This window comes from Fusarium oxysporum, chromosome 1 (genome assembly GCF_000149955.1).
Source record: "Fusarium oxysporum f. sp. lycopersici 4287 chromosome 1, whole genome shotgun sequence".
Taxonomy (NCBI): Eukaryota; Fungi; Ascomycota; class Sordariomycetes; order Hypocreales; family Nectriaceae; genus Fusarium; species Fusarium oxysporum.
The window spans coordinates 1,322,785-1,350,705 of record NC_030986.1 but is presented as its reverse complement, the minus strand read 5'-3'; the positions used below and the strand labels follow the sequence as shown (position 1 = coordinate 1,350,705).

The following is a 27,921-nucleotide window of genomic DNA, read 5'->3' as shown; positions in this document are numbered from 1 at the left end:
ATATGCTCAAGGATCTCGGGCCCCGGGACACGTTATTTCATTTAAGATGCACATACAGTGCCTCAACCAGACCATATTGTTGAGAATGAGTCTATACTTGTTGTCTGCGTGGAACGTGCTTTCGTATACAAACCCAAAAGGGGGTGAAAGTGACTTGGGATCTTGATGCAAAGTCGCAGGGCATCCTGTACCTGAAAGCCAGTTGGTGTGTAGGATGCACAGCTGAGGTTGGCTGGTTGGTTAGAAAAGTACAATGATGTAAGATGTGAGTCGGTACAAACAAGACCGAGGGATCGATCCAATGTAATGCAGCGCCACCCAAGGGCGACGAGTCTCACGAGCCACTATCCCTAGGCCAGCAGACACACCTTGGCTTGACTTTCTGACCTTTCAGGCTTTCACCATAGGTACATACAGTTTTTGACAATTGACTATTCCTACACGTTAGCCCTGAAATTTACATTGCGGTACAGTAGAAATGGATTTTCCCACACACTTAGTTAGCTCAAAGCCTGAGGTGCCTGTCTGGGCATTGGGGGGGTTTGACTTTTGACTTGACTCTGCGGCCATTTACTCGGGGCTCCAGCTTCTCGCCCGTCCGTTAATAAAACCACCGACACGGGCCCTCAACCACCTGGGCTCACATCACCTCACATTGCCTCGTCGCTCTCCTGATATTCTTTCAAGCGTACCAGCAACCCTAGTCAGGGCAACCGAAATACCCAAGCAACACATTTCGAGGCTACCAGTATAATAATTGCAACCTGCTGCGTTTCGATCTGCAGACCCTCTAATGGGCACAGCCTATTCTGGGTGACGTATAACAGACAGACACAACCAGCAAAAAGACAGGAAAAAACGACTGCGCCAAGCACACGAAGCAACAAGCCTCAGCTCAGATTATAGGAAGACGAGGCATACAGCACAGCACAATAACAACACAGAACGCTACAACACACGGAGTTTATCGACTCATTGACACCGAACACCAAGAGACTGGAAAAAAACAGTAGGGCAAGGGCTCAAACTCAACAACTCCAAAAAAGGAAAGATCTCTATCAAGCCAGACCTCAACTTCATTTTATCCCATCAGGGCCTGGGCTCTTACAAAAACAAACCACCTACCCAGCATCCATCGATTCAAACAAGTTCCCGCGGGATTAGACCCTCCACTCCCACTCCAAGCCAACCTTACCTGAACCTGGACGACATTAGCTTAGGCTAAGCTTGTGAAGAAGCCAGCAAGCAGCAGCCAGCGCCACTACCGCAACTTTTTAGGGTCCTGCATTCTTCCCCACTGCTAGTCGCGGCACGGCACCACCGAGCCCACCAACGACGACACCCCCAAGACCTCCAAGTCAGCCTCCAACTGCACTGGGACTGGGCTGCTTGCGACCTGGTGGAGGCCCTCCCACTCTACCGTCCATCATTTCAGTTCACCTCACCTCTCCAAGACTCGACTCGACTCAGACTCACCTCCGGTCAAAGGTCAAGAAAGCGAAGCTAGTGGACGCCCCGAGCACCCCGACAGATTGACGCCACTGAAAGGTACAACAGCGGAGGAAAAGGGACCCCTCCCTCAAAGGAAACACACACCAAAGTCCACTGAGGAGCCCCCTGTGGACCACTACGCCGGGCCTCACTGGGGCGATTTTCTTTGTTTATTGGTCGACGTGTTTCTTGAAGAGTCAGAACCTGTCGCCAATTGCTCGATTTGGAGTTTAGTCTCCCTCGTTACTCAGATGCCTTCAGCGATTCCGGTGGCCCCTGCAGGTACGTACATGGCCGTAGTTTCCTTGTCCTTGCCTTGTTTCTTAACAGCTCCTTCCAACAATGACTACGTATTTGCCCTGCCATTCTCTCATGCTTTATTAGCCATTCAACTGCTGCTACACATCCAATCTTTCTTGTTGCTCTTCTTCTCCTCATACAAACTTTGAACCTCCAAAAGATCTTCGACATCCATTGCTACCTTGTTGTTGTTTTGATCAATCAAATTGTTTCAATTCTGTTTATCATAACTTGAACCCCTTATACCTACCCGATCGCCTCTAGCACTCCAAGACACCAAACAATCAACCATAAACGTATCTAAAATCTAGACGCAGGTCGCCGACAATCAAAACAGTCCGGACTGTTAAAATCTGTGATGCATAACCTTCTCGGTGTATCACCTCCTTCGCCAGCGCTGCCAGCGCAACATTCGTCTGCAGCGCAACAGACATCCTCAAATTCTCTACCACCTACATCGAATCCTAGCTCGAATCCGACGTCAAACCCAACTTCAGACCCTTCCTCGAATCCAAACAACCCAAATAACTACGCGGTTCTTCCTCCACCAGCAGATGGTGACCATGACCATCTTCCTCCTCCAGCAAATGCACCTTCCTCGTTGGCTGTGGCACTGCGATCGCTAAACGATTTGACCGAAACCCCCACATATGCGCGAAGCGTCACTTCAACAGCGCCGAGCTCGCCACGCATGTAAGTGCCGTCATTTTTTTCTCTTTTTTTCCACAGTTGGGGTCGCGAACCACATATCCACCACCTTCGGCCCTTTTAGTACTGGCGATCCCGCTTTTAGAACCCCTCAATTGACGTATGGAAATAGTCCTCCGCTACGACAGAATTCTGGACATCAAACACCACGAGTCCGGCCACATGCGACAACGCTCAACATTCCGGGCATGACCCGGTCAAGAGTCTCACCTGATGGAAGAATTCCTTCTCGTGATGTTGCCGCAAAGCTTGTTATTGTCATGGTAGGCTTGCCGGCCCGAGGAAAGTCTTACATCACCAAGAAGCTTCAAAGGTATCTTTCTTGGCAGCAGCATGATTCTCGCATTTTCAATGTCGGAAACCGAAGACGTGTAGCTGCCGGACGCAGAGTTTCTGTCCACCCAAAGTTGCAGCCTGAGCCGGAACACATGGATCCTCCTGTGCATGCGGCTTCCATTTTGCTAAATGGTAACCCGGCACCGTTTGGTCCCGAGCAGGCTGAGCCGGAGAAGCTTGATTTGAACGATGCCGCTCAATCCGAGGTGGACCAGTCCGCTACATTCTTTGATCCCAAGAACCAAACTGCCGCGGCCATGCGTGAGCAGTGTGCTATGGATACTTTGGACGAGCTGTTGGACTACCTTCTCGATGGAGGCGGCGCTGTCGGCATTCTTGATGCCACAAACAGCACTATTGAACGAAGAAAGAACATCACCAACCGCATTAAGCAGAGGGAGCCTAAGCTGGGTATTCTTTTCATTGAGAGTATCTGTCAAGATCCTACTCTTCTCGAGGCGAATATGCGGTTGAAGCTGTCTGGTCCTGACTATCGTGACAAGGACCCTCAGAAGTCACTGGAAGATTTTAAGAAGCGAGTCGCTGCATACGAGAGTGCGTACGTTCCTCTTGGTGAATACGAGGAAAAGCACGACTTGCAATACATCCAGGTTTGTGGAGTTCGCCACGATTTTGACCATCAGAAGCTGACCAAACTGTAGATGATTGATGTTGGTCGAAAACTAATCCAGCACCGTCTCAAGGGTTTCCTCAGCAGTGGTATTAGCACTTACCTCGCTAGCTTCAATCTTGCCCCTCGACAGATCTGGATTACCCGACATGGTCAGAGTGTCGATAACGAGCTTGGAAGATTGGGTGGAAACTCACCGCTTACCGAGCGCGGCCATTGCTACGGCCAAGCTCTTCACAACTTCATTACTTATCAGCGCAAGCACTGGCTTATTGAGCAGAAGAGCAAGAAAGCTCAGGCTACTTTCCCTCCTGTGCCCGGTGACAACACACCTCCCTACCCTGAGATGTACCGGGAGATTGAGGACAAGAACTTTTGTGTCTGGACTTCGATGCTCGATCGCAGCGTGGACACAGCTGAATACTTCGAGGCCGACGATGACTACGATGTAAAGAACTGGGAAATGCTTAACGAAATGAACTCGGGCCAGTTCGAGGGTATGACATATGCGGAAATCGCACAGAAGGAGCCCGAGGAATTTGCCAAGCGAGCGCAGGACAAGCTCAACTACATCTATCCTGGAGTCGGGGGTGAAGGTTATCTGCAGGTTGTGAGCCGTCTGCGGGATATGGTTCGAGAGGTTGAGCGCATTGAAGATCATCTTCTTATCATTGGACACCGCTCTGTCTGTAGAGTCCTGATGGCCTATTTCATGGACCTGTCCCTGGCGGACATCACAGACATGGACATCCCCCTTGGCATGCTCTACTCTATTGAGCCCAAGCCTTACGGCCTTGACTTCCATGCTTACCGATACAACGAAGACCAGGGCTGGTTTGACGAGCTCCCCAACTACAAACCTACAAAGACGGCCCGCAACAGCATCATCAAGCCACAGCATTAATCGTTTCCGGCTATTTGCCGGAATCAACCGGCTTGTACAACATATTTACTCTAACTACTACGATTTGGCATTTCCTTCATGTACTTTTTTCCTTTGGCGTTATAGCGGGGTATGATATTATACGAATGACGCGCAAAAAGAGGGACTATCCACACTATCAATGGAACGGAATGGCATCATACACAAAACAACAAAGGAAGGGCTGGCGTTTTCCGTTCGATTGATAAAGAGAGACACCTCCGATGTTGCGACGCAATTATTCGCATCGGCTATTTCATTTAGGCGTTTTGGGAGCAAGGTTTCTCCTCATGTTAAATGATCGAGACTGTATCGATTTGGGCGGTTCTGGTCGAGTCATGTACCAGCTTATGTTTGGAAGCTGTTGGTCTCGACCTACGGTGTTACGTGTTGTGTTTTATCCCTTGTCTCCTTGCCGCGGGCGATGAAGGAACGAAGAGAGATTCTTAGATGGGATTTGGAATGTGATGGATAGATACACAGCACGACGCTCACGCCGACGGATATGCCGCTCATGGGAAACTTAAAGTTTTGAGTGCTTGTTCGAGAGGGATCTTTTACTGTCTAGATCTGATAGTTATAAGAAATTCACGTTTCTATATGTATCTTCCTTCAGTCTGTTGCCTATCTGATGCCCTGCTTAGATCAAATCAAGGTTAAATGTTTGTGACATCTTGGACTGAGGTTTGGTCTATGAATCACGAATGGTATATTCTTCAATAAAGTCATCTAGATTACCCATAAATAGACGACCCGAACGCCTTGCAATGCCCTTCCGTGCCTTTGTAATCCCACTGAACTTTTCTCATTGCTGCAACTGTAAGACTTGTTGCACTTCCCTTACTTCTCTCTCGCCAGAATCATCTTTTCTCTCTCTCCCCTGCGTCTCTCGAACTGCTTCTTAGTATGACGACGCTCATTCTCCTCACGGCGCTTAATGCTCTTGAGCTCCTCAGCCTTAATCTCGCCGGCCTTCTTGAGGACCTTGGGCACATGACGGTGACGGTGAATGCGGCGAACTTCAGGCATGTGCTGGTAACGCTCGATAAGAGCTTCATTGTACTCCAGGGCCTGTCGTTGACGAGCTGACTTGACACCTTCACGGCGTGAGGCGTTGGCGCGCCAGAGTCGAACGTTACCATCGTCGGATCCAGAGAGAATGTAGCGCGCGTCAGGGGTCCAGCTGGCTGCTGTAACACGCTGCATGCGCTTGGTGTGGTAGATATCTCGCGAGTGACCGCGGTCTCGGTTCCAGAGACGAACGGTTCGGTCCCAAGATGCGGATACAAGCTCTTCACCAGTGGGCGACCATTCGACATCCATGACGGCGGCGACGTGATCCTTGAGAACGTTGAGAGCACGGTCAAACTTGCGCATGTCGAAGAGGTAGATGTTGTGGTCTTCAGAAGCAGCAGCCAGGTTGAAAGCCTCCATAGGGGACCAAGATAGGCGGTTGCTGGCGAACTTGAGGACGGTCTTTGTGACAGGTGTAGATGTGCGGAGGTCGTAGATGACGATGGAGCGGTCGTTGGAGCATGATCCCAAGATTGAAGTCTCGACGTAGTTGAAGGCAACGTCGGTGATGGTGTCGACAGATGTAGGCCATTTGAGAATTTCAGGCGCAGCGGTGTGACGTTCGAGATCGTAGATGTTGATCACACTAGAAGCAGCAGCAAACGAGTTCTTGGAGCGATGGTGCGACAAGCTGGTAAAAGCACCATTTCCAAGCCATGATGATATAGGGGCCGCTTCGCTAGGTGTGTTATAAGGGTCGAACAACTTGATCGTTCTATCGGCCGCACAGGTCAAGAGCTTTTGATCGCGAGTCCATTCTAGACCCTTGACGATATTCTCATGAGCTGTCGCATGCCATATCTCGTCTCTATCGGCTAGGTCCCAAACCTTGACAACACCGTCACCACTACCACTTGCAAAGTGCTCAAGAGAGTTGGGATCCTTGGCGATGGAATAGACACCGTCGACATGACCTCGTCCTAGCTGGCCTACGAAAGGCTGCGCATGCATTCGCTCGAGCTTGACGGCATTGAGGGCTCGCTGGTACTCGCGTGCGCGCTCAAAAGGATGGAGGGCGGAATCGAGGTTTCGTGGTTGCTTTGTAACATCTGAGCCAGCTGCTTGTTGAGCCGACACGGAGCGGCTGAGGGCCTTGATCTTCATGTCGAATGGCCCTGTAAAGTTGATTTTATTGACTGTAGCTGTTCTCGAGGCTGGTAATTTTGGCGGGGACTGAAGCAATGGATATTTTTTTCTGTTATCGCTGAAGCACCCTAGTCAAACCGGGCGATAAGAGCGGGATTACTAATATTCCGGGCACGAGCCAGGTACACCAGCAGATCGCATATGCACATCTACAGTCAGGGCCTCAGTTCGCATTGTTGCGAAAACTCGCCCTCTTTATTCCATTTACGCCTTCACCTTTTGATCCTCGCAGTTTCCAATCCTTTTTACTTTACGCACGTCAACCTTCCAATAACGGTTTTTGCTACTCGCGACACTGCGCCTACTCTGCTAGTTGATTCTTTCAGGCGCGCGACGCTTGCAAATATGGATGGAATGGATTATGACCCGATGGTGATGGATGGGGAGCCAGAGCAGCCCCAAGTGAAGATCTCTGCGGTATGAGAAGGCTCCCGAGCCCTTTTTCTTTCGGGGGACACTCAACTGATGTGATTTGATGTGACTCAGGCCGATCACACCCACGTCGATTTCGAGCTATCAAAGACGAACCTTGCTTTCGCCAATGCCGTGCGGCGAATCATCCAGGCAGAAGTGCCCACGATCGCCATTGACCTGGTCGAGATCGAGACCAACAGCTCCGTGCTGGCCGACGAGTTCATCGCCCACCGCCTGGGTCTGATTCCTCTCGACTCAAAAGGAGTTGACGAGCTCAACTACTCACGAGACTGCGACTGCGAGCAGTACTGCGAACAATGCAGTGTCACTCTGACACTGCACGCGAAGTGCACGTCCGACGAAATTATGAAGGTGTATGCGCGGGATCTGGTGGTGGATGGTCGTCATATGAATGGAGTGGGAAGCCCAGTGATCACAGATCCGGAGGGTTACGGCTGCTTGATCGCGAAGCTGCGCAAGGGCCAAGAATTGAAGATTAGCTGCATTGCCAAGAAGGGAATCGCAAAGGAGCACGCCAAGTGGATGCCTACATCTGCGGTCGGTTTTGAGTATGATCCTCATAACAAACTGCACCATATTGACTGGTGGTTTGAAAACGACACAGACCCTGCTGTTGAATGGTGAGTTCTATGAACAAGTCCCGAGGTTATGGCTAACGTCGTACTCTAGGCCCAAGAGCAAATATGCTGAGTGGGAAGAGCCTCCTCAAGAAGGCGAACCCTTTGATTACGATGCAGTTCCAAACAGGTTCTACTTCGAGGTTGAAACATCAGGGAGCATGGAACCTGACCAAATCGTGCAAAACGGTATTAGAGTTTTGCAACAAAAGATCGGTGGTCTTCTCAAGGGCCTAGACCCTAGGAAGTATGGCGGTGACGAAGCTGAGTTCGATGGTCCTCGAAGTCCTGATATGAACATGGACGGCGGTACCACACCTTGGCAGGATGGAGGGTACACTACGCCTTATGGTGGTGGTGGCGGCCAGACGGCGTACGGAGGTGGCATGACAGCCTACGGAACAACACCGTACGGAGGATCCTCTTGGCAGTAAGGAACAGAGGCGTTTGATGGGTTAGGCAATTCGTAATCAAGAAAGGTTTGGAGGTATAAACAGGAGGTGATCTGGAAACTAGTAACAGTCTCGAAAAAAAAAAACAGCATAGCACGGTCTTAGAATGGGATCTTTTTTTCAGGAGACAAATCATGGTACGACGTATACATTTTAGTGCTCTGAACGACAATGCTAACTTCTATACCCGCCCCTATCCTCTTCTATGCTGAGTGTGTTTTACAAAACAGGTTCCCACACAAGAAGCTCGTGTAAGAGATCTTGAGTAACAAAGCAGTAACGCCAACAGGATGATCACCGCTCTTGAGTGACGAAACGACAAAACGACAACGCCAAAACATGCCCATCTTCCTGGTCTATCATGTCATGTCAAGTCTACAGGTTAGTATCCAACCCCTTAACCTTGCGGTAGGCCTTTCGGTGCATCTCTAGGAAGACAAATGTACAAATAGTTTGTCTGCGAAAGCGTTAGGTGGGATTTGATACAGAGAAAGGAGGTACGTACGGTCCGAGTCGGAGGAAGCTGGGAACCCAGCCTTTAAACATCCACATAAGACCGTCAGTTCGGTGAATGTCGCGAATCAGGTGCAGGATGTTGTGATCATATGCTGAAGACATAACACGAGTCTTGATAACGTCGATAGGGCTTGTTACAGTAGCAGCGACCAGACCAGCAATGAAAGAAGAAGTAAAGTGAGTCTTGAGGTTATCCTCCATGGGCGTATACTGGAGAAGCAAACTCTTCGAGACATCATAACTGGCAAGCTGACCAGCAGTCATGAACATGGCACGGCCACTGTTGGGCAACCATCCACGGAACATGCTCTTAGGCCCTTCCTCACGCGCCATACGAACCATACCGTCAAAAGCATGACGGTAGTTTCGGCGCTCAGCAGGGGGAAGCGCAGCATCATGTTGCATGCGCACGTTGAGAACATCGGCAAAGTTTCCAGCAATACCTCCTACGAAACCAGATCCAGCGGCTAGGGCAACGAGCGTCATAAAAGATGGATCGCGACCTTCGTTACGGCGTGTAAGACGTGTCTTGACCTCTTCGTAAACGCCGAATCGCACGGTTGAATATGTCATCTGGCGTAGTAGAGAGGCGGATATGCCGCTGTAAAGACCGAGGGGACCATCGTGACGAAGAATGTGGACGAACGTGCCGACCATGTTCTTGGGCGCATTTCCTGTGCGCATTTGAAGACGAACCTAGAAGAGTGTAAGAGTTTGTTATGCTATTACGAGACACTTGTGAAGAGTTACCTTGACTGTTCAATGTTAGCTGAATTTCGTCATATTTCGAGATCGCAAAACGTACCAAGATCCAAAGGATGTGTAACGCAAGCTGCCATGCTACTGGCACTTCCGCCAAACCAAAAGGGATATCTTATCGTCGTCTTCTTCGCATCAGCCGTCGCCTTTCCTGTCCTTACAGGCGCCGTCTCCGTCGTTTTGCTCATTGCTTCCTGACTGGTGGCCATGACGTGCGTTGGTTTTTTAGTTTCACAAGCCAAAGTAAGAGTGGGAAAAAAGGACGAGTTTAGCTTAGACTATCTAAAGTTAAGCTGCTCAATGCCGATCAACTGAAGGTTCCATAACTTGACTTATCTTGTAAGTTAAGTTAGGCCAAGTTGAGATGAGAAGTGGATGATGTGGGAAGGAAAAAAAGAAAAAGGTCGGTTAGTTATGATTACTACTACAGCAAGGGTTCACTTTTTTAAGTGCATGAGCCTCAGCTGTTGCTACCGACATCGCGGAAAGTTATCAATTGGCCCGGTGTTTAGCTACTGTAACCGGACAATCGGAGCGGGATCGGCTGTCAAGTCGCCGAAGCGAAGCAAGGATAGCGCTAGATTATAATGCTATGCGAGGCCGTTGGAGAAGAGCTGAAGTTGAAGTTAATTGTGAGTGAGTCGGATTGGTTATATCCGGAGGAGCTGTAAGGCCGAACGCCGAACATTTTTGCAGTTTTGGTGTACAACAAACCAACCGTGGAACCACTCTCGGCGTTCGAGTATTCAATTTACGATAAATCAATCAGCCATTGGCGTCTATTGCGTGGCCCGTTCGGCCTGTGATGTAATTGTCGAGCTTCACAAGTCTTCAGAATGAGACTCTACGCCCAAGGCATGCGATGCCTGAGGGCTTCTGCCCCGCGAGCCGCCCAGCTTTCCCGGAGCTCTATTCTCCTACGAACAGCTTGCGCCGTGAGGACTTACTCGTCGGGTCGGTCTACTTCCAGTCAATTACTTGCATGGGCGTCTCGCTGACTGGTTCGGCCTTGTTGCAGCACCCCCGACGGGATCTCCAGGCTCCGTGACTATCCGCGACCAGACCATCAAGACTGATCCTCAGTGGTTCAACGTACCCGACAATGTCCTCGATGCCACTACAAGGAAACTTCACCTATTGAAAGACCATCCTGTGTCTATCACCCGCCAGATTATTCAGGCCAACTTCCCTGAGCCGACGTACAAGTATCACAACGAGTTCAGCCCTGTGGTGTCGACAGCTCAGAACTTCGATTCGCTAGGATTTCCCGCGAATCATCCCGGTCGCGCCCTGTCCGATACATACTATTTGAATAGCGAGACACTACTACGAACACATACGAGTGCTCACCAGGCCGACACATTCCGAGCTAACCAGAGCGCGGGGTACCTTGTGTCTGCCGATGTGTACAGGCGAGATGCCATTGACCGAAGTCACTATCCTGTGTTCCATCAGATGGAGGGTGCAATGTCGTGGGATCGTACTAAAGTTCCCAATGGCGACGTTGCTGCTGCGGTATGGAAGGACTTTGAGAAGCTACCCGTTCATGGAGTCAAGGTTGACGACCCGAACCCTCCTATGCATCCTGAGACAAACCCTCTCCAAGATGCTCACCATACAGCTGCCGAGGCCGAGGCCATCGGTGCTCATCTTAAGAGGTCACTAGAAAACATGGTTGTCGATATCTTCTCCCGGGCCAAGGCTGCTGCGATCAAAGATGACCCCAACTTTGTGGATGAACCTCTTCAAATGCGATGGGTAGAAGCTTATTTCCCCTTTACCAGCCCCTCATGGGAGCTAGAAGTCTACTATGCCGGCGACTGGCTCGAGGTCCTGGGCTGTGGTGTGGTCAAGCAGGATATCTACATCAACGCTGGTGTACCTAACCAACTGGGTTGGGCTTTTGGCATTGGCATCGACCGCATTGCCATGCTTCTCTTCAAGATCCCCGACATTCGCCTCTTCTGGTCAAAAGACAAGCGCTTCCTATCCCAGTTTGAAGGCGTCACCGACAATCTCGACAACCTGAAGCGCTTCGTCCCCTTCTCCAAGTATCCTCCCTGCCCCAAGGACGTGTCCTTCTGGCTTAGCTCCACGACAGCAGCAGGTGGCAACACCAAGGGCACATTCCACGAAAACGACGTTATGGAAATTGTCCGTAACGTGGCGGGTGACGTGGTCGAGGATGTGCGCCTGATCGATGAGTTCATGCATCCCAAGACGGGCCGCAAGAGCATGGCGTATCGCATTGTTTACCGCAGCTTGGAGCGGACTCTGACTAACGATGAGGCCGTCGCTTTCCACGAGGATGTGCGCAAAGCTTTGGTCAAGGAGCTGGGCGTTGAGCTTCGATAGACTGGGTCAGAGCTAGGGTAGCTGAGCTGAAATAAACGTGTGGAGAAGCTGGAGCTTATGGGCCCAGCTCGACATGGCAGCTTGGACCCTTGATGGCCTTGAGCTAGTTGTGAGGCTGTACAAATCTGTAAACTAGTCGCATCTGTATAGTATCCGCTGTATGAATCAATGGAAAAGCCCAATGACCACGGGCTGAGCTCTCCTCTGACGTCGTCAAACTGTACTATCACGAGCCCAGCTGCTGCGCCATAGTAGAATCACGGGCTTCATTTCCATAAGCCAAGCCACGAATCAAGCGTGGTTATTGCAAATTGCAGGATTCATGAATGGCTTTGCTTAAGTGACGTTATTGTTGATCTGAGCCACGTCTGGTCCGCGCTCTGGGTTCCTTGCATGGATGAGCTGAACTGAGCTGCCTCCCGGCGGGGCGGTATTGAGAACAGGGATGAGGCGGGTGGCTTGTGCGTTGTGGCGTTGCTGGTTTCGGAGGGCTTTAGGGATTTGGAGGCCGACGAGTTACTGAATTCCTCGGTGTCGGACAGATGAGAATATCACTAGGTTCTGGTATTGGTATTAGCATTGAGCCTAGATTCGAGTTCGAGATTTTCGATTGGACTCTGGTCACATCTGCGAGAGATTTCTGATCCGACCACCTAGACTTAGATGAGGAACCTTGATTAATAAACTGAGGTCCCTAACTAAATCCCATGGATATCCTCACATAACCGTCTTGTTACCTTGATTATAGAACACCACAACATTGATTACCGATCAATTGACATTTTGAGAGTCACCTCAGACCTCGCCTAAAGTCCTTTACCGTGTCAATGTCTGGACTTCCAGATCGGGAAGGTATGGGAAGAATTTCTGACTCTAGTTGGTGTTGAGATAACTGCCCGTCTGAATATCCCTGCAAGCATTTCGATTTTGTATGTCACTGGGTAAAGCAGGGGACAATTGTAAAGCTTGGCAAAATTGAGGAGTTGTCAGTCTAAAGACAGCGATATGTTGGCATATTCTGGACTAATGTTGGCTTGAGGCGCATGGGTTTAGTTGATCCAAGACATTCGTCAAGAACAGCATTGAATCGGATCTCGTGACTAGACAATACGACAAGCTGCCTCTTTCTCCCGTATCGGAATGTAGACATTGCAAGAGTTGGCAAAAGTGACGACATTGACGATAGTCTCACCAAGAGTTGGCCAAGGCCTCACCCACGAAACGAAGCCCCGCTCGGCATAGTGAGCTCCATATCCCGAGGCCATTCCTTGAATATGGGGTTGGACTAGACTATGCCGTCGGTTTCGGGACGACCCCAGCCTAGTAAAGAGGGCGGAGGTTTACTGCAATCTCGCCAAAAGATATAGCCACAAGGCCAAAGCTGGAGGCAGTACAGACAGAATATTGATACTAGGAGGCGTTCTAGGCTTTGTTGTATGGGCTTAGGCCTTAGGATCACACTTGAGGATCTTATCGTGTTCGGGAGTCTCGGACGAAAGAGGAATGAGCTCGCTCGAAAATTGGGATTCAAATTGTTGTTTCTCCTCTTGCACAGCCCCCTTGGCCTTTGATGTTTTGAGAAGTGTCATCGGGTGTTTAAGAGCTGTGACTGGCTGCACCTGATATGCCGTGGGGGATCCTCGCGTTTAGATAGGGAGTCTTGTTAACAGTTGGATCGATATCTGAGAACATTTAGGTACTGCAAGCTCGTTGCGAACACGACAAGACGCTTCCGAATGGACGTATTCTCTCAGAGTATACTTTGCTCATAGTAAATATTGAGCTTGTGCTGTACGATTTCTTGTAACACCTGTTCATGGCAAAAAGTCTATCGAGGTTGAATGTCCGGGGTCAAAATGCAATACATTGCAGTAGCGCCATGCAGGCTTCCAGGGGGTGGGTGTGCCAAATTCATGGTTGGATCGATTCATGAGCGGTAAAACATTAGATGGCTTGGATGGAGTTTGAAGATGGCATTTCGAGACGTACGATCAGACAAGTCAACCTTTGGTACGAAGGCTGTGATAGATTAACATGACAACTCATCAGTTTCCATAAAACATTATTTTTATCTTGTTTAAGATCAGAGTATGATTCGAGGAATTATAGACTTCCCATTCTAAAAACATACAACATGGAATACCTTGAATGGTAGCCAACTTGGCCAACCAGGTTCTGTTTGATAGTCATGAGTCTCGAGTCCGCAGGACCATCATTAGTCAAGACGGAGCAAGACAAGACAACAACCTTTTCTATGGAGACAAACATGAGTCGAGACGGCGTTGGCATTTCTTAACACAGCCCTCACAAATCTCCTCAACAGAAAAAAAGATACAAGGGCCTTCCTCGTTTTGACTGATCGCAGGAGAAAAAAAAGCTTAACGTTCTGGCCCGGACCAAATGGAATCGCCATCGCCAAAGCCGTCAAGGCCTCACTGGCCCAAAAGAGGCAAAATACTGGGACCTTGCAGTGCACAGCCCCGAAACTCCATGAACAACACCCCCTGTGAGTCCGCTAGCCCTGTCCTGTTCTCTACGTGCCCTGGCCACTGCACAAGAGCGAGCAACGAGTTCCCCAGCCGCCGAGAGGCTTAGTTGACTTGTCGTCGTGTTCCTGAGGCGGGGAGGCGGCGCTTTCCATTGGAGAGTGGGAAAACCATAGAAATATAATAGCCACCGACCTTCGCACTTTTGTCTTATTCAACTCAACTCAGCAACACTCAGAAACACTCTAGAGAAACAATATTCCAATACTCGATTCAAACATCAACAGATCGACAGGAACATCCGGCAGATCTTGCACTGTTTACATCTCCATCTCTACCAACATCATCCAGAGCCAGTTATCATAACTGCACTTCAACCTCCCTCACCTCACCTCTACATCTAAATTCACAACAACCACATTCAAAATGGAGACCTCACCGCAACACTCCCGATCTTCCTCCTCCGCTTCGCGCCGCTCAAACCTCACTCTCGACCTTTCTAATATCCCACCCATGACCCCGCCTACGCCTCCTTCAAACACCCTCCTCTTCACCAACCTCACCGACCCGGCCATCTTCCTCCCCGAGAACCTCCAGGTCATCCGCGACCTCATCACCCACTCCGCACCCATTCACGCTTTCGCGCCGCTAAAATCCTTCCGCCGTATTGTCGTCTCCTTCTTCGACGAGCAGGCTGCTATTGCCGTTCGCCAAGTATGGGATAATGAGGCTATCATGGGTCAGCAGTGCCGTGTCTACTTTGGCATGCCTACACCTGTCGATAAGCGCGATGAGCACCTTGCTCTTCCTGATGCTGGCAAGCTCTTCTTCATCTCGCCACCGCCTAGCCCTCCCCATGGCTGGGAGATGCGCCTCGAGGATGCGCCCAACAAGCTGGTCCACGCTGAGGATCTCGCTGATGCGCTTGCTAAGCTGCACCATCGCCCTGGACCTATGGATGAGGACCAAGACTCACCTGTCACTCCTCCCGACTCTGCGCTGCCTGGTCGAACACGCTCGCGCTCCTCTACACTCATCTACAAGCCTGAGGATTCGGCAAGCACCATGCCTGCCGTCATCGTCGACGACATGACGGATGAGCCCGAGGAAGTCAGCCCTGTGGAGCAGTCCAAGCCCATCTTGGCACACACTGCCCGACCTCCTGTCGAGCTCATGCACCATGCTTAAGCTTGTTGCAGTCGAACACTTTCAACCATCTTGTGATTTATTCTGGCGTTATGGGTACGGATAACGGTAACTGGGGATCGGTGATGGCACGATTGAGCGGTCTGTCTACCTAGGTTTACAATGGAGCATTACATCCTCTTCAGCATGTGTTGTAGGAGTTGGTAAAATATGTCTTTTGGGGTTACTATCACGGAAATGGCGGTAAATGTGCCACGCATCGTTGGCTTCTACCTATTGGCGCAACTGTATAAGATAGCTAGTGGCTTAATACCAGTTCTGAAATCAGAATGATACCACACATATTGTTTTCAACCTCGCCCAGATGATTTGACTTATTGACGACCTTTCCCAGGAAGTGATCAAAACACAATACTAATCAGCCCAGACAAGGCTTTGCTGCGCCAAGACGGCCGAGAGTAAATGGCGCGGTATATTCGATACGCCCACGAGTCTGACGAGGCTCACCGCCGCAATAGCTCCAAGAATCGTGCCGACTAAGAGCACTGCCCTCCTCGAGATGGTCATACTCTTGGAGAAGTCCGCTGACGTTGTCCTTTCTGCCTCAAGGTCCTTGCGCACGCCTAGTTCAGTGAGCATACCGAGGCGCGGGAGATACTGGAACTCAAAAGTGCTCGATTCACCGAGACCGCCCGCTTTATGATTGTGGATCATGAAATACGCAAAGTCTTTGAATCTCTGTGACACGGCGTCAGCCACAAGGTTCTCGGGTTCGTATTACCGTGGATATAGGGGGGTAAGTGATGAATACGTACTTGTTCTTGTCGCTTCTGCATGTAAGCTGGCATCCAGGGGTAGCTATAGCTTATGAAAAAGAGAATAGTGCATTGCATCCATACGACAAGCCGGGATCGCAAGTCGGGCTTTTCGATACCGAGTGCGCTTGCGAATTCATCGCCGTTGAGTCTGTATGCGTGCGCGGCGAGTACCTCGCGTGGCATATTCAGTGGCGGAGCTCGAGCTTCTGCTGTGAGAATGTTGTTCGCGAGGATTTGGGAATTCGCTGATGGAGCCACTTCAGATACTGCTATGGACTCCAACATGGCTTTGGCTTGTTGTGGTGTGGCCATCCAGTCCACAGGCGTTCCAAGCAGATATCCAACATAACGCCATAGAGCGAGATAGTCTCCAGTTTGTTGCTTGGATAAGTATATACCCTGACGGGGAAGAGCCATATAGACAATGGCAGCGGAATACGCTGAAATAGTGGCGATTGTATGTAAGTCGTTGATAGGAACTCCCCATTTCTCCATGTCGAAGTATCCCGGGTTTTGATGCTCAAGTTGCATAAGCCGTTTTCGAACTGAAGCATGTAAGAGGCGCACTCGTACAGAAGAAATATAGCCTCTTCCCCCAGGCTTTATTGCATCGAGATCGTCAACGACCTCCATGAAATGCTGGAGTGTTTCAAGAAGTCGTCGTCTAGTGACATTGATGCCGAAACCACCAGTTCGAGAAAGAGTTTCGACAATTCGATATGCCCCCATTCCGCCCAACAACGACTTGTACATGAGCTTGTGAACCGTTAGTAAATCCGCTTCTTCATAGAGGTCACGACTTACACCAAAGAGAATCTGTCCACTGAACTGATACACGACCTGTTGCCCACGCTGAATCTGATCCCAGTCAACCCATTCGGGGACCGTAGAGACTTCTTCCCATAATTGACCCAAGATTTCATCGCCATTGGCATGTTTCTTGAGTAATTCGTAAATGTCTCTCTGGCCCGGGCCAGAACCATGAGGACACTTCCATCCCTTTGTCGTAGGTGGGGAGATGAGGTCTAGCCGATCGAGAGCATCTGTGGCCAACTTGTCGTATGAATAAAGGTAGTGGTCAAGTTCCTCGGTAGTCTTATGTCCGGAAGTCCATTTGAATCTATGGCCACCGATGATTCTGCTGTCTTTGAAGTACGATGGGTAGCGGCAGTCCATGGTTAGACGTGTCATGGATCATAAACAAAGTCTGGAGTAGATTTTCATAAACCAAGAGTCAAGAATATACTTAATTCGATTATAAGTTACGAGATGAAGTTGTTGTTGAGTTTCAATCCTCAACGAAATTGAGCTTTTGATTTGATGCACCACAGCTCATGATGCTTCGAAAGGCCTCTACGGTACTCCTGCACAGGCTGCGGTGGTGCCAGCGCTGATATATAGCATTAAAACACCATTGGAATTCTTCCATGACGAGGACGATATACCGGATAGCAGCACATGATGAGGGATAGTTTCTGCCACATCAACCTACACTCCATCTCAGATTGAACATAGGGGCACTAAGGATGATCGGCTCGGCTTTTACTCCAACGAACATGTCGTTGGCACGGTAGGGAGAACAAAGAAGCCCAATGATATGCAGAAAACAAGCAAAATGGGTAAAATGGGAGCGGGGAATAACACATGCACATGCATGCCTTAGCCAAGACGAGTCTGTAATGGTTCAGAGAACATGCTAGCTTCACTTCACCCAGAAGAAGCCCCGGCCCCCGTCATGTTCCATCGTTGTTGATGAGAGATGTCTCATAATGACATTGCGTTGACATTAGCAGTCATAGCTACTTCAGCAAAGTCAAGGCTTCATCAAGTCTGAAGTGGGCACAAGACTAACAAAGTTGATAACGAAGCCTAGTTCCTGGGCGTTCGATGCACGACCAAAGACACTAGAGGCTCGCCTCTTTGTCATCCCGTTACTTAGCAAGCTAGACAGATTCTTGTGTAGCCAATGGCAAATGCCATTGATATACTCGAGGAAGGGTAATAGTTGAATGCACGGATGGGGCATGTTTGACAGCGTGGCTCGAGCAACGGTTTCCATTATTCGTCACTTGTATCGACACGAGCAAACGAAAGTATCTCGACTTGTAAGATGCATACAACAACGCATCATAAAGTGAGGAGGAGTGACTCCGAGGATGAAGCGGCGAGACTTTATGCAGCACACCAATACCACGAATGGAGGATGGTTTCCTTTTTAGCGTCCCTAGAATGGGAATTCGAGTCGTGAGGGGGGATCAATGACAACGACATCACAATGGTAGTTTGGGTAGTATTGCAGAATAGTTAGGATGCATGTGATACACAATTGGGTTCATCGATAAACCCGATACTGAAGACTATGGGATTTCGAAGGAAATGAAGGAAGATCTGCAATGTATCATATGACTTATAGCTGAGAGAAAGCAATGAGATGGCAGCCTTGAGCATCATATCAAGTAGCCATGGAAAAGCAGGACAGTAAGGTATGTGCCATTTCAATTTATCGCTAGAAAAGACTAATGCGCTCCTTGGTACAGAGAAATATCTGGACTCACATGATGCCTCCTATAAACAATGTTGATGCAGCATTACACTGACGCTTGGAGTGTAAGTGGGACACTTCATTCTCTTGCTGGTGTGGTAGATCCGAATCACACTGTTTTCGATCACTAGTGATCATGAGTTGAGTACCAAAAATGTTCTTAGATGACATATCCATAATATCTGAACTCCAATGCCAACATTTTTAACGTATCCTGAAATCATGAAACAATCATGTTGCAAGAGAGAGGTTTGGAGACGCGGACCAACGTAAATCCGTCACACCAAATCGAGTCAAGCCCGCAATCTTCGGCCCCACTTCCGGACCCTTGCTCCCATCATGAAGCCTCTTTCCGTTGACCAAATTTGGTTCACATTTTCTTGTCACTCTTGGGATCGCACTGGCCGATCCAACTTATCATGATGAGCTGCACATGTCGAGCCACGCCCCTGAAAATATTCGTACAAGGCCTATCTCAAGTTCACAAAGTCGACGCATCACCTTCTCTTCTCCGTCTGCCGATTCGCACTCGACCAGCGTTGTACCAGAATAATTTTGCCTTGGCGCGACAGGCCCGATCTTTGCATTTTTCAAAAGCTCTGCAAGATGCTTCCGGACAAGCCGCAAGAGATGACGACCCTTTCTCTCACATTCGGTCGGAAGATGAAAACCGGGCTGTGAAAAACGACGACACTTTCGCCACAGACGAAAGTCCAGAGTCAATACCATGGAAAGCACAACCAGGCACCAATAACGAGGCTCAAAAGCCTCGGAGGAGGAGGAGGAGAGAAGAGCCAGAAGATTTTACGACCTTGAATTACCGCCGAAACCAGAGCGTGAGACAGCAACTAGAAGACGATAACGAGGCGAACGAGTACAATGGCAATCCCAATCGACGAATGAAGGGTCCTTCTTCGTTACAACCACAACCAAAAGAGAGTTACTGGAAAATCCAAAAAGCGGCTCTGAAGGAGAAATTTCCAGAAGGCTGGCGTCCTCGAAAGCGTCTTTCTCCTGATGCTCTGGCTGGTATCCGGGCTCTCAACGCCCAGTTTCCCGATGTTTACACCACCGAAGCCCTGTCGAACAAATTCGAAGTATCACCCGAGGCTATCCGTCGTATTCTGAGGAGCAAGTGGCAGGCTAATCCTGAGGAGGAGGAGAAGCGGAATGCGCGATGGCTGCGCCGTGGAAAGGATGTCTGGGAGCAGAAGGCTGCGCTGGGTGTTAAGCCGCCGCAGAAGTGGCGACGTGAGGGTATCACACGAGATCCTAGCTACCATGATTGGAAGAAAGAGGCGGTTGAGCGAAACCGTGTGAGAGAGGAGCGGGACGACATGGAGATTAGGGGTGATTATACCCCTCGTCCACGTACTTATACTCCTCGGTCTCGCATTCCTCGAACTGGCGAGTATACTCCACGGTCAGTTTCTCGAACTGGACGAGGAAGATCTTAAAAAATGGCGAATGTACGATGTCATGATGAGGCTTTGCATATAGACCGGCGCTGGTGCATTGTACTATAGTTGTAAACTTACTCTACTATTGAAATGAATTATGCATGTTGGAAATGTATATCATGACGCAGCCTTGCATGGTATTGGGTAGAAGAAATTCAGGTGTACAAACAATCAGTATAAATCTAATCATATAAACAACGTATCAGGAGTGTTTCTACCAATGAACTGGTTCATCACACTTTGCTGAATTTGCTCCTTGTCAATGGAGGTTCTCGTTTGAGAGCCTCTGCGAGGTGGGCTCATGGTGACAGGGGTAATTGTCTTTTGTAGCAAGCTGGGCGCTTAAGTTAGAGATGGGTTTCACTGCCACATGCTAACGTTTATCGAGCCTTGGCTAACTTGACCACTTTCTGGCCTTTTCGTTTCTCTCATAAATGGTTCATCTTGAACTCTGCACTCATTCAATTCTTTCGCAGATATACAATACTCACCTAATTTTTACTTGTGTATCACCCTCATCACCCATACATCATGCCCACACAATACCCCCGGCCCCCTCAGCGAGAGTCGTGGTTTGCGCCACTCTCTATTGACCTCTTCCTTAAGGTCCTCAACACAACACTTCTTCACCCCTTCGTCTGCTGGATCATACCGCTATGCTTCCGTGCGCAGACAGTGAAATGGGAAGCGCCGCCTATGGTAGCCTCTATTGCGTGGGCTACCATTGTGACACTATTCTGGATGGCCAACGTGGTCAACCAGCGCATTGCTCACGGGATCCCGCGTGAGGTTGACCTCAGCGAGGAGGTCATTGTCATTACTGGAGGTGCAAGTGGGATGGGTCTGCTCGTTGCTGAGGTTTATGGCATGCGCGGCGCGACAGTGGCTGTGCTGGATGTGAACGAGATGGAGAATACTGAGGCGAGAGGCGTCACGTATTACAAGTGTGATGTTGGCGACAAGGATCAGGTTGCAAAGGTTGCGCTTGAGATTGAGAAGGATGTAGGTTTCGTGCTTCTGAGACCATGGGATTCGTTACTAATGAAATACCAGCTCGGCACACCAACTGTGCTCATCAACAACGCGGCTATTGTTATTGGGAAGACTCTCTTGGATCTGTCGCTAGATGAGATTGACAAGAGTCTTACGACTAACCTTCTCGGACCATTCTACTGCCTCAAGACTTTCTTACCTGCCATCATTCGCGGTGGAAGGGGCGGTACCATCGTCAACGTCTCCTCTGTCATTGGTACGGTTGGTGCCGCACAGCTGACCGACTACGCTGCTGCAAAGGCCGGTCTCACAGCCATGCACCGCTCTCTGACAGCCGAACTACGTGAGAGCCATCCCGAGATCCGAACAGTGTTGGTTACACCTGGTCAAGTGAGCACGCCGCTCTTCTATGGGGTCCAGACACCCAACTCCTTCATCGCGCCGGTTGTTGAGCCCGTGGATGTTGCCAAGGAGATTGTAGCTGCCATTGATAGTGGGAAGGGTGCTACAGTTGCTATGCCACTATACGCCCGTTGGGTTGACTGGCTTAACGTGTTGCCTGTAGGAGTGCAAACTATTGCGCGATGGGCAGCGGGTGTGGACCGTGGGATGAAGACGTTTGTGGGGAGAGAGGGACAAAAGCTTGAGTGAACTTGACGCTGGCGTCAGTTTTGATGAATACGAAGAGTGTAAAGTTTGGACGGGATTAAACATAATAATGTGAAATTAGATGATGCACGTTTATTGGAGCATTAATATAGAGTCAGCACAAGCGGTGACCTGGGGAAGTGATCCTGAGGAACCTTCTGGCTGAATGAGAATACGGTATTCAACTCATGGAGTTCTAAGAATAGCCAATGGAAAATATGCCGATTCTATCTGACAGGCTTCTTGACTCTTGTCAAGTGTGTCGGAAGAGTACCGATCCATAATATCTCTTATAGGCAAACCATTCAGTCGAGCCTGTTATAGCCTACCAGTTAACTTGCGTGACAATCTAAGCGAAAACAACTTCTAAGCTTACAAATGCATGAAACATGCAATACGCCTTGAGGGAAAGCGAAATCCTATAGGATGAGAAAGGGGATCGAGCGATTGACCCCTGGCTAACCGGGCTTTAGACAGTTTAATACCGTTGACAGCTCTGGATAGGTCGGGTTGAGCGGCCGGGTATAGAGAACCGCAGCGCATCATGAGCTGGAAAGATGGAAGAGGCCTTGTGCAGCTCTGCGGGCGCTATTTAGGTTGTTGTACGGCCGTTGGCCACATGGGATTGTTTGTCGCTTGGATACGCCGGTAAAGGCTAGGAATGGTCCATCATGCTCTATACGGGGCGAGACTGTTGCCTCTACTTATTGTTGAGTCTGAGGAGTTGTTGAGAAGAGAGTAGACGGTACAATATAGCATGACTGTATGGCACAGGAATGAATGTTTCAGCCCTGGTTCTCCTTCGGTGACGGAAATGACATTGCGCCCGTTAGTACGGAAGAAGCGAGGCCGGGTGAGGTTTCATGGAATGACCCGAGAGTGTGGAAAGTTTGCAAGCCTAATGAAGTCTCTTTCTGCGTGTGCTGTCTTTGTAAGTGATGAGAAGAGGCTGGTATTGGTGTGCTGCAGGTGTAGGTACCCTTAGGTTGGTTGTCAGTCAGTGGTGGTGGGGATATAGACCCTGCTTGGCGGGGAAGAACACCTAAACGTCATGTCACTTGAGCCTTGTCTACGCCCGCAGAAGCTGCACCTTGATCCGTTGACGAGTGGATCGATTCTGAAGTATTTTCAGCAGGTATACACTCGAGATGTGAATCGATCAAGTGCCATTATGCCTGATATTATATGTAGATATTGTTTGAAATGTTAGTCTATCAACGTTGGATCCGATATTGGAACATGAGCACGCGACAATTAAACATTGGATCAAAGCCCCTGCTTCCCTTGGCTGCAAGATTAATTACTAACTACAAACTACTTATAAATCGAATCGGGACCGACGACCCGTTGTGCTGTAATACGCCCGCTGGTTCCGTTACTCTGCGACATAAAACGCCCGCTACAGCTAGACTCAGGAGTTACAGAGTTGGATAATATTTGAAAGACGTTCATGATCATCTGAAATCAGACAATCGTGTAGCCACACAGCAAGCCACTACATCATAGCACAGCACAGCACAGCACAGCACACTCTGTAATGCTGCTGCAATTTGACAAGATGATTTGCCCTATTTCAACTCGATCTTCAAAGTGTCACCCAAGTCTCCAGGGACTAAAAAAAGGTGCTGCACTTTACTTTAGAGGCTAGACCTACCTTATCTGACCCTTCTCCACCAATCCAATCACGCCGCCATCACATTCTGCGCCCAGCCCAGGCCAGCCCGCAGCCACGGAGCGGGCAATCCCACTTTGGCTGCAGAGATAAGCCAAGCCAGTCCAATCCGTCCTCCATTTTCTCCCACGCCCTTTTCTCACGTTCATTGCAACTACAACTCCAGCTTGAAATCCAATTGCAACTCACTTGTCACTCAGTTCATCCTACGGACTTTGTTCTGGACCTAGCCATGTCCATGCGTGTCCGTGTCACGCCTTGAACCATGAGGCGAACCCTGATACTTATCCCTTATCCCTGAACATCACATACAGTACACAACTCAACTCAACTGAATCATACATACTTTCATATGAAACTACTCAGGTCCCCTGTTCCCAACCTGTCAACTGTCTGTCTGTCTGTCAACTGCAACTATAACTTACTGCAACTACTACTGCCACTGCCACTGCCACTGCTACCCTCTCGCCGAGTATTCTGACCTATCAAACACTCATATTGCTTAAACTCAACCGTCAACCTAGGTAGTCGCCGAGACATAGACTCTAGTGTCTGTCACCTCATGAGAGACTCAATCAACTGCTATATAATCGGCCCCCAACTTCTCCATCGACAACCACAGATGCAGGTCTAAACCACAACTATCGCACCGCAAGGGGTCTTCTCCTACCTTTCATCTCATCAAGTGAGCCGATTCGACAATGGGACAGTGGTGGGTTGATTCTCGCATTGAAGCTACCGTTACCCGGTCCTATGTCGCCAGCCAGCTCCTCCCGGATGAGATTGAGCGCCTAGATCGTCCAGTCGCCTTTGGCGGCGAGGACTTGACAGAGCGCACATACTGGGAGAGCATTCGAAACGATGCACCTCGTTTATTCCTCATTCTCGTCGACCTTGGTGTGCCTGATCAGATCTTCGGAGTTGTCGACGATGGCTGGGATGACGCTGAGCTACCCATTGCCCTCGAAGACGTGGATCGCCTCTTGTTAACAGCAACTCGTGATGAGAAAGTCGAAAAGAAGTTTTACCAGCGCCAGTTTCATTACCTTCTCAAACCCTTGCAGCGAGGGAACCATGTGGCGTATAAGGACAACGAAGTAGTACCTCTAGACGTGGTCGAAAAGCCTTCCTTGCCAACGCACAAGTCGCACGGAAACGACAAGGTCAGACTTCCAAATATTCCAGGGGAAGTCTTTTATCGACGACGATATGTGCTGGGTAATGGACCTGGAGCTATGCCCGTGCAAGACTTTCTCGATGCTGTCCACGGCATCAAGGTTCTGCAGAACGAGCACATGATCTCGTATTGGGCGTCGTATACGCAGCATGGATATGGATACGTTTTGTTTACGCCAGCAGGTGACTTTACTCTCAAGTCATTCCTGGCGACGACACCATCACAGTTCAAGCATCTTGCTAAAGCTCGTCGGAGGGAGCTTGTCATGAACTGGATCTTGTGTCTCGTCGACACACTCTGTGACTTCCATGGGAAGAATCAATCGCATGGATACATCAAACCTTCGACCATCTTCTTTACCAACCAAAACCACGTCTTTTACTCCGACTCAACACGACTCACGCCCGATAACGTGATTCTTCACACCGATAAATCGTCGTTTGATCGCGAACGGTACGACTATGCTGCACCAGAACTGTGGTCTCGGCCTGCAGGGGCGACGAGCCCGACCGGCAGATTCCCATCTGATGAACATTTCGGAATGGTGCAAACATACGATCCGAGCGGCTCACCAACGGCGATGTTCATTGCACCAAATCCTCAGCTGAGCGGACAGCAAGCCGACATCTTCTCAGTAGGCTGCATCATTTTGGAGCTTTTATCATTTTTAGTCAAACGGACGACGAGCAAGTTTGCGACCTTTCGATCAGCGAAGCACAAGACGGCCGGTCGAGGCGGTGCAGTGTTGGATACGTCTTTTCACAAGAACCTAGGACAGGTGGAAGCATGGATGTCAGGTCTTGCCAAAGATGCATCTCGAAAGTCATCATCGAGCAAAGATGGCGCGAATATTCTCAAAGGTGTAACCCCCATGCTCCACGTTGTGACGGGTATGCTGGCGATGAATCCATACGACCGGCCTCCGGCGATCGAAGTGCAACAGCGCATTTATCAGATTCTGACCGAAGTCTGCGACATTTCAGAACCACACTGCGTACATCAGTATGCGCACGATCTCGAATCCTCATTCGGAGGGCTGCAGATTCAGACTGTTGGTGATGGCATGATGGGCGTCAGTCCGCCAGGGGGGTCCAACACCACCTACGGTACACCACGGACGTACGAACACAGCCGAAATGGCAGCAGTGGAGGATATTCACAAGTAAGCCGCACGACGGGAAGCAGCGAAACCGACATGGATGCTATACACAGCGTAGGGTCAGTTGGTCTTCAACAGATACGAACACAGGGTTCCTGGCCTCGCAATATCGCGTACACACAGCACACGGGCGTAGCGCAATACCCCGTGGGCCAATGGGACACTACATGAAAGCATGTGATGTTCTGCTGGGATGATGACTTTGATGAGCTTGTGGGGACCGAATCCTTTTTATTAGGATTGAGGAGATGAAACGAGATGGCATTTATTACCTTCTGTTTACATCGCGTATGCGGTCAGCAAATTTGTGCTTCATTTATCTGAGGCAGGGCTGATTTTACGGCATATGAGGCTGACTTATACCAACATTGAATTTATTTGCCGGAGCAGGTGGGAATGGAAAAAGAAATTATCATTATCAACTTTGGATGAAACGAGGTTGGATGGTGATTGTTGATATAGGATTAAGATTAGGATTAGGATTGGTCATGTGGAATTATGCACGATTTACGATTGAATGAGACTTCAATTTCAATTTTATCATATCATGAGCTAACTTGACTTACGTTGACATTGATTGACTGGTATGCACGCATGGTATTTATGCAGGGTTTAGCTTCGCTTCAGCTCAAAGGGTCCTGTCTGCCTCACGTTGGTTGTATGTGTGTTTGAGACAAGCGTGGAAATGAAACACTTGAAGGATTCGAGACTTTTGATGTCTTGGCTAATAAGAAAACATCAACGCAGCAGTACTACGTAGTAGGAAACAACGCATGATATTTTCATGATTGCGATATTCTTCACAATTTTCGAGCCTTGCCGAGTTAAGCATCATGCAAGGCCGTTTCAAGACATGGATGGATAGGATGAACCCTTGACAAGACGTGTGTTTACATGTGCCAAGAATATCCTGCAAGCTGTGACTTTGACAGTTTTTTAATGATACAGATGCAGATAAAGATCAACAGTATTAAAACGTTTATCCTCCGATAGATCGTTACATATTCATCAGACACAAACTCAGTCAGGATGCCCTGGTCTGCAAGTTACGGAGCATCCAATCGGCGCAATAGTGGGACCGTGTTGCAATTTTTCGACGCGTACGTCATGAGCTATGGGAATGTGGGGGATTAGACTGGTCTGGATGGAAGAGGAGTAGAGAAGAAACAGAAGAAACCTTGAGGGGAGAGAGGAGAGAGAGGACACGCGGCTATCGCGCAGTCATAGGACAGAGAGAGAGGGAGAGGGCGACAGAGTTAAAAAGAGGGTTAATATGAGGGGTTTTGTTTATGTTGATGGCTCCCTCTTGTTTCTTTGGCTTGGTTTGACAGCTGGAGATCAGCCTCGTCTCTTGGTTTGGGCCAGTGGGCAGCAGTAGTTCAGGGGCATTGTGGCAAAACAAGTGCTTTGTGTGTAGTGCCATGAGTCGTTAAACCTCCTGAGGCTTTACCTACTCGAGGGACTTCCTCCACAGGCCACAATCTGTATACCCGCGATAACACAGAAATGAGACTTGTTCTGCTTGATCAAGAAATGCCCGAACGTTGAATGTGTCGTCAGTATGCAACTCAGCGTTACATTGGCACAATCCCAGCCCTGCTCGATCCCCTGCTCTGCTCTGCAAGCTGTAGAACTTCTTCCTCTTCCATCCCATGCAAGGCTGCCCTCCCAACGAAAGAAAGGATCTGACTCAACTTCAGTAGCACGTCCCACTAAAAAGAAAACACTAGCACAAGGCTTGCTTGCTTGCTTGCTTGGCTCTGTCTTTCTAGCGCCGTTAAAGGGTTTTCTTGGTACAAAATCAGGAAAAGAAAGGAAGAAAATTCGAGAGTGTCCAATCGGTTGAAACTGTTTTATCGGGATACCAAACTAAAAAGGGCGATGGGAGGATCCACTTGAGCTTTAGCTCAGAGGCTGCATATGTATGCAAACTTGCGTAGCTCGAATCAAGGAAAGGGATGCGGATAAAAATGGTGCAGAGCAGTGTGTAGGGGGTCGATCCAATATTGATTAACAGTAATGAATGAAGATGAGGATAAGGGTCAACCACATCGATCATAAATCTACTGTACCTAATC

General features: G+C 49.2%; 10 protein-coding genes across 13 annotated transcripts; 7 read left to right on the top strand and 3 right to left on the bottom strand.

Moving 5' to 3' along the window:
- Positions 1–353: 353 nt before the first annotated feature.
- On the top strand, positions 354–5,158 carry FOXG_11267 (6-phosphofructo-2-kinase). Of its 2 annotated transcripts, XM_018390825.1 has the most exons (4): positions 354–1,773; positions 2,109–2,484; positions 2,612–3,446; positions 3,498–5,158. In XM_018390825.1, exons 1-4 carry the CDS (start codon positions 1,743–1,745, stop codon positions 4,368–4,370), a joined length of 2,115 nt encoding a protein of 704 aa, XP_018249362.1. In that variant the 5' UTR covers positions 354–1,742; the 3' UTR covers positions 4,371–5,158. The 2 variants fall into 2 exon arrangements, with proteins under 2 accessions (XP_018249362.1, XP_018249363.1); XM_018390826.1 differs by having other exon boundaries at positions 492–2,484.
- On the bottom strand, positions 4,997–6,782 carry FOXG_11266 (uncharacterized protein; the record flags this gene model as incomplete). The annotated part of the gene is made up of 2 exons (XM_018390824.1): positions 4,997–6,635; positions 6,735–6,782. The coding sequence occupies 2 exons, from the start codon at positions 6,780–6,782 to the stop codon at positions 5,229–5,231; spliced, it is 1,455 nt and encodes a 484-aa protein (XP_018249361.1). The 3' UTR covers positions 4,997–5,228.
- Positions 6,650–9,003, top strand: FOXG_11265 (DNA-directed RNA polymerase II subunit RPB3). The gene is made up of 3 exons (XM_018390823.1): positions 6,650–7,025; positions 7,095–7,663; positions 7,713–9,003. Exons 1-3 carry the CDS (start codon positions 6,750–6,752, stop codon positions 8,092–8,094), a joined length of 1,227 nt encoding a protein of 408 aa, XP_018249360.1. The 5' UTR covers positions 6,650–6,749; the 3' UTR covers positions 8,095–9,003.
- On the bottom strand, positions 8,208–13,658 carry FOXG_11264 (uncharacterized protein). Of its 2 annotated transcripts, XM_018390821.1 has the most exons (4): positions 9,434–13,658; positions 9,379–9,383; positions 8,618–9,324; positions 8,208–8,569 (listed from the first exon to the last, which is right to left on the bottom strand). In XM_018390821.1, exons 1-4 carry the CDS (start codon positions 9,594–9,596, stop codon positions 8,488–8,490), a joined length of 957 nt encoding a protein of 318 aa, XP_018249357.1. In that variant the 5' UTR covers positions 9,597–13,658; the 3' UTR covers positions 8,208–8,487. The 2 variants fall into 2 exon arrangements, with proteins under 2 accessions (XP_018249357.1, XP_018249358.1); XM_018390822.1 differs by having other exon boundaries at positions 8,618–9,383.
- On the top strand, positions 10,015–12,031 carry FOXG_11263 (phenylalanyl-tRNA synthetase). Its single transcript, XM_018390820.1, has 2 exons — positions 10,015–10,341; positions 10,406–12,031. The coding sequence occupies exons 1-2, from the start codon at positions 10,224–10,226 to the stop codon at positions 11,740–11,742; spliced, it is 1,455 nt and encodes a 484-aa protein (XP_018249359.1). The 5' UTR covers positions 10,015–10,223; the 3' UTR covers positions 11,743–12,031.
- A 310-nt stretch (positions 13,659–13,968) lies between the features above and the next one.
- On the top strand, positions 13,969–16,829 carry FOXG_11262 (uncharacterized protein). Of its 2 annotated transcripts, XM_018390819.1 has the most exons (2): positions 13,969–16,170; positions 16,258–16,829. In XM_018390819.1, exon 1 carries the CDS (start codon positions 14,655–14,657, stop codon positions 15,414–15,416), a length of 762 nt encoding a protein of 253 aa, XP_018249356.1. In that variant the 5' UTR covers positions 13,969–14,654; the 3' UTR covers positions 15,417–16,170; positions 16,258–16,829. The 2 variants fall into 2 exon arrangements, with proteins under 2 accessions (XP_018249356.1, XP_018249355.1); XM_018390818.1 differs by having other exon boundaries at positions 13,969–16,829.
- FOXG_11261 (uncharacterized protein) lies at positions 15,709–17,368 on the bottom strand (the record flags this gene model as incomplete). The annotated part of the gene is made up of 3 exons (XM_018390817.1): positions 15,709–16,112; positions 16,190–16,948; positions 16,997–17,368. The coding sequence occupies 3 exons, from the start codon at positions 17,366–17,368 to the stop codon at positions 15,789–15,791; spliced, it is 1,455 nt and encodes a 484-aa protein (XP_018249354.1). The 3' UTR covers positions 15,709–15,788.
- A 1,718-nt stretch (positions 17,369–19,086) lies between these two features.
- FOXG_11260 (uncharacterized protein) lies at positions 19,087–20,400 on the top strand. Its single transcript, XM_018390816.1, has one exon. The coding sequence runs from the start codon at positions 19,154–19,156 to the stop codon at positions 20,189–20,191; it is 1,038 nt and encodes a 345-aa protein (XP_018249353.1). The 5' UTR covers positions 19,087–19,153; the 3' UTR covers positions 20,192–20,400.
- A 167-nt stretch (positions 20,401–20,567) lies between these two features.
- FOXG_11259 (uncharacterized protein) lies at positions 20,568–22,758 on the top strand. Its single transcript, XM_018390815.1, has 2 exons — positions 20,568–21,196; positions 21,248–22,758. Exons 1-2 carry the CDS (start codon positions 20,726–20,728, stop codon positions 21,836–21,838), a joined length of 1,062 nt encoding a protein of 353 aa, XP_018249352.1. The 5' UTR covers positions 20,568–20,725; the 3' UTR covers positions 21,839–22,758.
- A 535-nt stretch (positions 22,759–23,293) lies between these two features.
- Positions 23,294–26,399, top strand: FOXG_11258 (serine/threonine protein kinase). The gene has a single exon (XM_018390814.1). The coding sequence runs from the start codon at positions 24,209–24,211 to the stop codon at positions 26,012–26,014; it is 1,806 nt and encodes a 601-aa protein (XP_018249351.1). The 5' UTR covers positions 23,294–24,208; the 3' UTR covers positions 26,015–26,399.
- The last annotated feature ends 1,522 nt before the right edge of the window (positions 26,400–27,921 follow it).

What these genes read in the sequence shown, in the direction of transcription:
- FOXG_11267 (XM_018390825.1), top strand. Translation starts at nt 1,743, where the DNA reads ATGCCTTCAGCGATTCCGGTGGCCCCTGCAG. An exon ending in GATTCCGGTGGCCCCTGCAG is followed by an intron (nt 1,774 to 2,108) that starts GTACGTACATGG and finishes ATCTAGACGCAG; the next exon opens with GTCGCCGACAATCAAAACAG. An exon ending in GCGCCGAGCTCGCCACGCAT is followed by an intron (nt 2,485 to 2,611) that starts GTAAGTGCCGTC and finishes GTATGGAAATAG; the next exon opens with TCCTCCGCTACGACAGAATT.
- FOXG_11265 (XM_018390823.1), top strand. Translation starts at nt 6,750, where the DNA reads ATGCACATCTACAGTCAGGGCCTCAGTTCGCATTGTTGCGAAAACTCG. An exon ending in CCCAAGTGAAGATCTCTGCG is followed by an intron (nt 7,026 to 7,094) that starts GTATGAGAAGGC and finishes GATGTGACTCAG; the next exon opens with GCCGATCACACCCACGTCGA. An exon ending in ACAGACCCTGCTGTTGAATG is followed by an intron (nt 7,664 to 7,712) that starts GTGAGTTCTATG and finishes GTCGTACTCTAG; the next exon opens with GCCCAAGAGCAAATATGCTG.
- FOXG_11264 (XM_018390821.1), bottom strand. Translation starts at nt 9,596, where the DNA reads ATGGCCACCAGTCAGGAAGCAATGAGCAAAACGACGGAGACGGCGCCT. An exon ending in AGCTTCCTCCGACTCGGACC is followed by an intron (nt 8,570 to 8,617) that starts GTACGTACCTCC and finishes ACGCTTTCGCAG; the next exon opens with ACAAACTATTTGTACATTTG.
- FOXG_11263 (XM_018390820.1), top strand. Translation starts at nt 10,224, where the DNA reads ATGAGACTCTACGCCCAAGGCATGCGATGCCTGAGGGCTTCTGCCCCG. An exon ending in CGTGAGGACTTACTCGTCGG is followed by an intron (nt 10,342 to 10,405) that starts GTCGGTCTACTT and finishes GCCTTGTTGCAG; the next exon opens with CACCCCCGACGGGATCTCCA.
- FOXG_11262 (XM_018390819.1), top strand. Translation starts at nt 14,655, where the DNA reads ATGGAGACCTCACCGCAACACTCCCGATCTTCCTCCTCCGCTTCGCGC.
- FOXG_11260 (XM_018390816.1), top strand. Translation starts at nt 19,154, where the DNA reads ATGATGAGCTGCACATGTCGAGCCACGCCCCTGAAAATATTCGTACAA.
- FOXG_11259 (XM_018390815.1), top strand. Translation starts at nt 20,726, where the DNA reads ATGCCCACACAATACCCCCGGCCCCCTCAGCGAGAGTCGTGGTTTGCG. An exon ending in CGCTTGAGATTGAGAAGGAT is followed by an intron (nt 21,197 to 21,247) that starts GTAGGTTTCGTG and finishes ATGAAATACCAG; the next exon opens with CTCGGCACACCAACTGTGCT.
- FOXG_11258 (XM_018390814.1), top strand. Translation starts at nt 24,209, where the DNA reads ATGGGACAGTGGTGGGTTGATTCTCGCATTGAAGCTACCGTTACCCGG.